This window comes from Epinephelus lanceolatus, chromosome 7 (genome assembly GCF_041903045.1).
Source record: "Epinephelus lanceolatus isolate andai-2023 chromosome 7, ASM4190304v1, whole genome shotgun sequence".
Classification (NCBI taxonomy): domain Eukaryota; kingdom Metazoa; phylum Chordata; class Actinopteri; order Perciformes; family Serranidae; genus Epinephelus; species Epinephelus lanceolatus.
The window spans coordinates 39020200-39030554 of record NC_135740.1 but is presented as its reverse complement, the minus strand read 5'-3'; the positions used below and the strand labels follow the sequence as shown (position 1 = coordinate 39030554).

Below are 10355 nucleotides of genomic sequence, written 5' to 3'. Positions count from 1 at the left end.
TCACATTCTTAAATATTTACCCCTTTTTCTTCATGTTAAATTTGCCTCTTTAATCAGTAAACCCACTTTTAGTTCAGCACTTTTATATTATTTAAAACAGTCTTAACTCAGTTTTAAAACTGGTACACAAATATAATCAATTTTTACACAAGCACCCGTGACATGTTTTCAGTTCTGTGCAGGACCGTCCACACTGCGCCTCGAGGTGATTCAAAATTAATATGCTTAAAGTGAGAGAGAAATCACCAGAGAAGAAATTAATTCATATCTGTTTCATCTAATTCTGAGACCAAAGCACCATCTGAATATCAAGTGAACTCACATCCACCCAAAAAGACCTTAAAACATCTACATTCCTTCAGAGACATGAATATGCATGTTTGTCTGTTTCACATAATTTTTTAGGAAAAAAAATTTAATCAGATCGACCGCCTTTTAAAATAGAGGGTTAAAAATATAACGAGGTCAGAAAGACAAACGTTTTCATGCAGCAGCTGATGTCTCTACAGCTGCTGATCTATTTCTGTATGTTTACATGTTTTCTGTTTCCCATCTGAGCGAGGAGCGCCCAAACCCCTTATGATGGGAGGTATTTTCCTTCAACACGGACCCCCCGCTTGCTGAGAGTTTGTGTGTGTTTGTTTCAGTGTGATTGTGTGTGTGTGTGTGTGTGTGTGTGTGTGAGTGTGTTTAGGACAGGCGTTGGTGTATCCAGTGATCCCATCCCTACGGTCGACCCCTCTCGAAGCACTTGGTGCAAATGAAACCTTCCCGTACAGAAAGCGGATTCCCCCGGCGCTCTGTACCCGCCCCAATCAATACTCATCATGTAAGACATATTTCACAGAGATGGCCCTCTCACAGCGGGTCAGGGAAGGGAAGGAGAGAGATTTAGTTGTTATCCAGTGCTATCTGTGACTCCTGTGATGAGTCTTTAGAAAAGGGGGTGTGCTTGTTTTATTCCATGTTTCAGGGCAAAGTCTTCTGCGCCTCATGAATGAAGTGAATTTCTGTGGACTGGAGTTTAATCTGTGAATTCAAACACTGATCAATAAGCTGTGAATCATGACTGTATTTTTTCGTGTGTGCTGAGTTTGTGAATCTCATCTCCCTTTGACTGACTAAGCATCTCCCGGCTGGCGAGCCCCAGCGCCACCCACTGTAACCTGGGAAGAAGCTGTACAGTTAAATGGAGAGCACGCTTCACTGGCCAAGTGTGTCAACGCTGCCTGGCTTGGGAGATCTCGCTCTTCTCAGCCATCTCCTCCGCAACACACACACACACACACACACACACACACAGGAACATGCGCTGGCACACAAACCCAGATTACTGTACAATCACACACCTGAACACAAACACAGACAAAAGCACTTGAATGCAAACTCAGATTAACTCCATGTATTGTACACAACACAGCCCGTACGCTCACCCAGGACTGTACACAGAAATCCTACAGAGATAAACACACATGCACAGAACAAACACACATCATCACTCCCAGCGAGCGTTGATGTAAACATACAAACGAGACAACTTAGCACACTCCAACAACCCTCCCGCCCAAAACTCAAAACACACACACTTGGATGAAGTGCAGGAGAGGCAGTTTATTTATCCAAGCCATCCCCAAAACCCCCCTAGCGACCACTTCTACACCCCACTATGCCTTAATCAGGCTAATTAATTTAGGTGAGCTTTTCAACTAAATGACAATATCCACACTGATTTGTCAATTTGCATAGCTAATTAAGTCATTAGCTAAAAACGTGCTGATTGCCAACAAGCCATGCATTCACCATCTGTTCCTGAGAGGAGGCCTGTCAACCTACCTCTGGCCAATTTTGGGCCAAAAAGAAAAAAAAAAAAAAAAAAATCCCTCAGACGATAACAGCTGGTGGCTAGTCTGAGACTGGGGAGCGCTAATTGTGAGCTAATTAATACTGTCAACTCGTCTACTCATCTCGTTAAGAGTTAGCTTTAGCGCTAGCTTAGCGGCGAAGCTTTGAATGGGCCGTCGCAGCGATGAACGCCTCCCTGCTCCCTTCATTCACTGAGCAGCGTCATTAGCATTTTTTTTTTAAAACAGAGATTAGCAGTGAGTAGCTTAGAGGACATGTTTGCTCCTCAGGCATCCAAAACAACAAGTGGGAATTTAAAGGAGATGTGGCGGGAATGTGACAACAAAAGAGGACAGAGAAGAAAAAAACGTCCTCTGAAGAAGCAAAGTCAGAAAAACACTTTGAAATTAGATAATAAAAAGTTAAGTCAGCTGGCCTGATGCACACCTCATGTTTACCGTCCATCACCCCCTCTGTTTAGAGAGGCAGAATCTACAGTTTAAATATCATCTATTTGAATTGAAGAATGAAAAAAGGCAGAGAGGTGACATGGAAAAAAGAAATTAAATATATCAAAACAAAAGCCTCTAAGCTATGTAACCATCTCTGCAACCTCCATTCTGGATTTATCAGTCCTAAACTGTGACATTACATGACGGATAAATCAATCTGCCAAAGTGGCATTGATCACTGTCACACTGATTTGAAGTAGGCAGGCTTTTTCGGGCCATTTGCCATTTGCCGATTAGTTTAATTAGCTTTTTGACTTCATGCAAACATCTTAAAACTCATCTTTACAGGATGAAACCAGTGGTATTCTGTTTTTTTCTTGTCAACAAATTTAGTGAAAAGACCAAATCCAACAATGTGCTTCTGTCTCTCAGTGAGTGAGGCTCTCGGCTTCGAGCACATTTGTTCCCGCTGAAGATGTAAATCCAAAAAAATATAAAAATAAATAAAAGCTTAACAGATTCATTAATAACAAAATGCTCAGTAATTCCCTAAAACACCTGGGAGTTGTAGTTTTTAGCTAATGTTACTCAGATTGAAGTAAATGGTCAGTCTAAGTACAGGAAGTTCATTTTCTCATTTGAAATCAAAAACAAACAAACAAACAAAAGAGTTAAACAGAGCTGATTTTCCTTTTTTGGTGCCAAAATCAAAAAAAACGAAAAACTAGAAAACCAAATCCAAAATCCGTATCTTTGCACGTTAGTAGCCTCTGCGGTGTAGTCGACTGAGAGAGTGCAACACAGCAGTGGTTGTGTAGCGAGTGCAAGCTGACTCAAGAGGTGACATATTTTGGAAATGATTTATATATTTTTGAGATTATTTAATCTGAAAGAACAGAACTTGCACAAACTATAAGTAGCATTTGTTTAGGGACTATTTTTAGAGATGAATTAATACACATTTAGCTCTCTGCTTATTTCTTTTTTTCAGCAGCTGGTCTCAAAATAAAACTGCAATGCCCACGTTCATATTAATGAAGGAACATGTCACAAGGTAAAACAGTGTAGCTCACTGATGTGTTTTTAAAACAACAACGCAGCTCTGTGGCACAGAGGAATAATGTTTAGATACTCAGACAAACCTTGTTAGTATCATCAATTCATTGTTGGTTTTGGTCTTTTTATTGGACTTGTAAACAATAAGGAAAATTTAAAGTAAAACCAGCTTTAGGGATTTAAATAAAAACTAGTATTTCATATAAAATTCAATCAACACCTGAATTAAAGTACTAAAATGAGTTTTAATGCAAGGAGGCAACAAAGATGAGACTTTATCTGTTCATATTGTTTGCAAGTTAATATAATTCAAGACATGAAATAAGTATAAAATAAATTAAAGGTTTGTTTAACCCAGTGCCACATGAGATACAGAGCCTCCTAAATCTTCTCCTTTAATGATCTTCAATCTACCACTTTGATAAACAGCGGACGGACAAACAATTACAGGTTTAGTCCATGATATGTTGTACTTGCTTTGGATGCTCTGACAGCATTAAGAACCTGCTGCTACAGACCAGCTTCGTCTAAGAAACATGTTCGGCGCTAAATTCAGCCCACTAGAGGTCAGTGTTGCTCATTCTATGAGTCCCCCCCCCCCCCTCCACACACACACACACACACGCACATACACATACACACACACCCTCCCCACCTTCCTTCCCCGCACCTCCTCTCCTCCAGCCGCTGGTAACCCCCCCTTCCCCTTGCGAGAGTCCACTCCTTATTGTCATTGGGCTCACGTAGGCTTGTGCTCAGCCACAAACGAACAACTTCTCAGACAAAGACAGCAGGCGTGCAACATATGTAACCAGCATGTTACCAGCCACGCTGCCAGTCTTAAGAGGCGTGTGAATGCACGGCATGAGGGGTACGGGTGGTGTGTGTGTATGTGTGTGTGTGTGTGGGTGGGTGGGAAGGTGGTGGTGGTGGTGGTGGTGGTGGTGGTGGTGGTGGAGGGGGGGGGGCAGTGATGGAGTAGAGTGTGTGCATGTGACGGAGGAAGGGGCTGGAGGTGGAGGGTTGTATACAGATATCGGTGATAATGAGAGCTGGCACAGAGCCAAACTGCCTTCTAGAGAGAAAACAATTGCGCACGCTGTGTGTGTGTGTGTATGTGTGTGTGCGCGCGCGCGCGTGTGTGTGTGCGCATGTGATGTACATTATGTATGTATGAGACGGAGAGGAGGAGGTAAGAGAGGAGGGTGAGGACAACAAATCTGGAAAGATGACGTGACAGCTAACCACGGGACAGGACATAGAGGGACAGTACAGCGTGTGTGTCTGTGTGTGTGTAGGTGTGCAGGTGAGAGAAAGAAACACTGTAAAAATGCCAAAAAAATTTACTTTGCCTGTGTTAAGTGCCGAGCAGATGAACACCCCCAACCTGGCTGGAAACTGGAGGAACAAGTCGACCCAGTATTAAAATTATTCACCCACGTAGAGCTGCACAAGTTCTACAATGTCCCTGTGTTCAGCTGTTTCTCCTACAACAGTGGATCTCCAACTTTTTTCAATAATGAACCCCCTTTGCAATATTTTTTCAGCTAAGTACCCCCTGATCAGTGTGGAACATTTCCGGTAGAAACACACAGTGATCGAACATAAACATTAGCATGAATGTGTTTGCTCAAACGGTTAACAAGAGCATTTCTAACAGGAATACTGAGTATAAAATGTGGTTTATCAAACTTATATTTGCATTTTTAGTTGAACTTATAGCATAATTAATTTAGAAATTATGCGTGACTATTTTTTAAATTAATATTAAAAAAAAACTTCTGTGCAGTACTCCAAAGTACCCCTAGGGGTACCCGTACCCTCACTTGAAAAACACAGTCCCATAAAGTGCATGTAGGTACAAGTAAATTTGCAACAGCGAATAAAAAACATACATTCCTTTTTTTAGTCAACATACTGTAATATGTCAATGTCAAACATTTGCCATATCACAACGTATTGTTTATATCTACTCTCACACCAATGCAACTGGGCTGGACAACCACAAAGAAAAAAAGGCAGATAGTCAAAGTGGAAAATATGATTTAAAAAAGTATCATCAGTGCTACTGATAATAGTCAGTTAGCACCCTTCTTGTTGTGCACAGATGCTTAATATCCTTAATAAATTGCCTTTTTTTTAACTGATCTCAGCCTGTGCACCTTTTTTTGTGGCCATCCAGCCCAGTTGTCTTGGTGTGCGGCTATCTCCTCTGCAGTCCTTTTTTTGGTTGTCCATTGTACCGAGACACCCAAGATAGACTTTATTGTCGCGCAGACGCAGTTTCACAGCAGCTCTAAGACTTTATATCTACTCTTGCAATATTTTATCTGCTTATAGCAACTAAAGCATTTAAAAACTATTTAATGGTTCAGTTTAGACACTGAAGAACTTGGTTAAAGTTAGAGGAAAAACTATGGTCTAACTCTGGTCGCAGCATCATTAGGGCAACTAACGATTATTTTCATGGTCAATTAACATGTTGATTATTTTCTCAATTAATCGATTACTTGTTTGAGCTGTAAAATGTCAGAAAATGGTGAAAAATGTTCTATATTTTCCGTCTTCAAATGTCTTTTTGTCTACAACGCAAATATATTCAATTTACTGTCCTCAAGGAGGAGAAAATATTCACATTTTTTAAGCTGGAATCAGAGAATTATTACCTTTTAAAATTTGTAATAAATAACTAAAACCGATTAATCACATTAGTTGGCAATTAATCTAACAGTGGATAACTAATCAAGTGATCGCTGCAGCTCTAAGCACCATACACAACATGTTTACTGTATCAACATTTAACTGACACCCAGATCTCTGAGGTACGCCCTGCACTAACAACACTCAGGACTCAGGTCTTTGATGGTGAAGGGGAAACACAATTAAGGCGGGAATTATGTCTGTTTTTCAAAATATAACATATAAAACAATTAGAAATTAGCTCTTTAAGTTCACCTCTAGGATACAGGGTTGCTATACTGCACATGCTGTGAATATAGAGAAGCATCAGCACCCTTAAGTTTCCCATTAAGCAGAATTAGTCCAGTGTACAAGACGAACACACGTTATTTTCAACCTTCAACCCTTTAACGCTGCTCAGTATCAGCCCACTTTTAACTGAACTGCAATGACCTGTGCTCAAAAACAGCAGTGTTGTGTGCCGCACCAGCGTGGGTACAGAACAGTAAATTGGATGCAGTAGCGTAAATATAATACAGTGTGTGTATAATGAGCAGTGTATGGAAACAGGTAGAAAACTAGAGCCTGAGCAGACAACACACTCACAACAGCATCAAATCCTCCAGGGGAGTGCCAGGCATGTGGTGCAACACTCAACTGTTTAAGAGGCTATTTAACCTCTAACTGTGTCAAGTGGCCTGTTACAGAGAGACATGCAGCAAAATCAGACCCTGAAACACAGTATGCAGAGTCACAGGGATGGATATTCTTATATCCAGGTTACTTTTTCTGAATGACAGTTACAGAACAATCCTGGGTTCTTGATACTATTGTCGGTCAGATTTATTTTGATTATTATTGGTTACTTGTTGTGTTTTCTTTGGGTACTGGCAGGTCACACACTACTGCTGGTGCTAGGTAGTTTAACCGTTCACTAGTCATTGGTGGAAGATTTCCCAATTTAAAGGTATTTCAGAAATACCCTTTAACTGAAAAATATGATGGGATGCCCTATGGTGGAAAGTTAGTAAGATGATCCTAAACTAATTTAAGCATTCTGGTTTTACTGTCTAATGTCTACAGTAGGTTTTAGAAATGTTTCCATTAAACAAGATTCAGGGACACGCAGGGGACACGTGCTCCCTAATATTAAGAATATATGCATTTGTTTCCCCCGATAAAAATGTGAAGGTAGCAGTGGACTTTTATTTTGACGGAGACATATGCACCATAAATTCCAAATTTGTGCACAAAACTTCATCAGAAAATTAAGTGTTTGATGCTTAAAATCTCCTGTTTTACTGTATGTGTCCCCACAACATTAAAACCGACGCCCTTGTCAACAGTGGATAAAAGTAATTTTCTTAGTCACACAAAAGATTATTTTACTAACATCTGCACAAAATACTGTAAAATCTCAATTAATAGCCCATGCTATTATTTGCTTAAATCACTGAAATCAACAGACCTATATTTATTTTATTTAAACCAGTATGAATATTGCTTGCAGTAAGTGAGTTACAATACTCCAGGATTACAGCACCTGGCTCATGACTTTCCCTTCTGATACTTTTGATCTGAGGACTCTTACAGACTAAATGAATATGAGTAACTCACAGAATAATCGAGGAATGGACACATAATTTGAGGTAGCTAACAATCGCTTTTATACATCCAAAGAACTTCTGTAAAGCAACAAGACCAGGCGTCTTATTGAGACAAGGGATGTTCCTGGTGACTAATTTCCCTGTCGAGTAAACGAAAATTTGAATTAAGACTAGTCGACTAATATAAAAAAAAAAGGAAAACACTCAGAAAACAGTCCAAATTATTATCATTATTATTATTATTATTAAGTTATCATTTTGCATCCCGGCACAGTGTATTCAGGCTCAACATATTCCATTAACTTCCTGAAGCCTTTACCTTCAACAACGTTAAGCTGAAGCATATCTTGCGAGGTCATTTTGCGTTATGTTCTCTGACCGGGTGGAATCACAGCGTCTCTGGGTGAAAGATATCGAATTGGTTTGATTGTGGCAAGCACTGCTAGCAGCAGCAGCCGTTGTTCTGTGCAGGTTAACATCCAAATGCTTGAGTTGAATGTGGTTGCGCATTGCTCCAGTCGAGTGACTATATACCAATTTTTTCTGACACAGCCTACATGCTACCTTGTTTTCTTTTCTAGATCAAAGTACTGCCAGACAACACTGGTTTTGTAAGAGGACATCTCTCCAATTTCCCACCGTGCTGTTTTAAAACTCCCGTCTGCTCGAGCATTACCACGGTGAGGGAGACTGCTGTCTGATGGCTCTGTAGCACCCACTAGTGGCGGGCGGCTGCATGACAGTTAAGCAGCCTTGTACATAAATAAAACACTAGTTAGCACTTAGTTTAACTGACTTATATTTCTGGTGCAGACTAGGCTAGGGTGCAGACGTTTAATTTTTTTTTGTTTAGATGACTAATCGCGCGCATCTCTAATTGAGACAAGCCTTTATTTGTCAAAATATGTAGCCACACCAGGCCAGTAAAAGGGACTGGGTGTTTAATTGGGACTAGGCTTTTAATTCAAGTTTTACTGTAACCTGAAGCTTAAACACAAAAATGTCTGTATCAGGCATCAAACGCACACATTAGTTTAAACATAGTTTGACCTTCTATATCCAGTTACAACACTGAAAGGTCGCACAACTAGATATTGGCATATTGTCGATATTATTGTCTAATATTGGTTTTATCGTTTTGCATTTGTGTTTCTGTAAAATTTCCAGCAACTGTTCCACATGTACTACTATCATGTTACATTCACTGTTGCTGTTCTAATAACAGCACAGTTTGTTGCTCAGAAAAAATATCAGAACTGACATACAGTAGTTTTACTCTCAAATATTAATGGCAGCTTGAAAAATCCCAAAGGTCGAGCGCTAGTTATCACCCACGTCTTCACTGCAGGCCACTGTAACAGTGTTAGTCGTGAAGCTGATCCACCACAAATTCATCAGAAATGTCTCATCAGTTGCTGCTGCTAAATGACCAAAAGCCACAGGAAGTGGCTGCAGCTGAACTCCACACGAAGCTCTTTCAGTATTGTGTTTTTTGTTTTATCCTAGCAGCCGGCGTATTATTTATCCAGAGCTCTTTACATTCAGACAGTTCCAGACATGCAGTAAACTCTGCTACAGTACGAGTCCTCTGGGCAGCTGAGAGTTCAGTGTCTTGGTCAAGGGCATTTTCAACAGTGTCACTTTCCCTGCCCACATTTCCCATTTGGTCCAGAGATTCAAACCTTTTTTTTTTTTTTTTTTTTAAACCTTTCGGCTACGGCCACTTGGTTGAGCATCGGGGTCAGAGGGGTCTTTTTAAACATACATAGTGTGAAGTACATGTAGAGTACTGGAAGAGAAGCTGAGGAAGAGGCTTGGTGATGCGATGCTACCTGCAGCAGAGGAACACTTTTATTCACCTTCCGTACATGCTGTTTATAATTTTATCTGCTCTTGTATTATTTTCTGCTTTGATGATTTTTAATGTCGTTTGTGTCACTCTTTACGATATTTGATGTTTTTTCTCTTTGTCTTTCGGGGCGGGATGTTTTCATACAAATCCCTTGAGGATTCTTTGTCTCACTGCACAGATTTCTTTTCTAGCCTCTCCTCCTGCAGTGTTTTTTTCTCTTTTGTGCAAATAAATTAAACCTAATAGCTGCAATACCATTAGGAATACCTCGTGACTGTGTGTAACCCTGCAAACATGCATGTGGAGTCATAGAAGAAAAAAAAAAATTAGAAAAGGAGGCAAACCGAGTGGAGCTGATGCTTACAGGTACCTGACTGGAGAGGCTGAAGTTGGTGGCGGGGCTGCGTTTCTTGCTGGCGGTGGTGCCCACGCTGCTGTTGGCGCTGCTGGCTGAGTTCTTCCGTTTCCTCCTCTTCGTGGTTGTCTGTCGGGCGGGCTCAGCTTTGGCGCGACCAGCAAAGAGAAACAGAGGCAATGCCAAGAACATAATGCATACAGACGGAGACAAGGTGCAGGGGTGTGTGCTGTGTGGAGAGTGTTTTAGGTAATACAGTAGAGAGGCTCGGACAGGCGGCATTATGATCGGAGACACAAAGGAGTGCAGACAAAATTGTGCAAAAAGCTTGCATACATGCATGCACACACACACACATTAAGACACATTACAGAGACAGGAGCGACTAGTCTACAGTGGTCCATGCTTTGTGTTTGTCAGAGGTGAAACCGCACGAACGTTGACATCTCCCAAGACATGCACTAGTAAGAAAGACCCCGTTTCATTTGCATAAATGGTCAACAATGAAGCCT

General features: G+C 40.8%; 1 protein-coding gene across 4 annotated transcripts in view; it reads right to left on the bottom strand.

Annotated features, from left to right (window-relative positions):
* ldb2a (LIM domain binding 2a) overlaps positions 1 to 10355 on the bottom strand; it is a 130386-nt gene that overhangs the window by 3459 nt on the left and 116572 nt on the right. The window contains exon 8 of one of the 4 annotated variants that reach the window (XM_033633325.2): positions 9853 to 9989. In XM_033633325.2, coding sequence (XP_033489216.1) covers positions 9853 to 9989 — 137 coding nt within the window. Of the gene's footprint in view, positions 1 to 9852; positions 10003 to 10355 lie in introns of all 4 variants that reach the window. The other 3 variants (XM_033633326.2, XM_078169523.1, XM_078169522.1) reach the window with 3 other exon arrangements.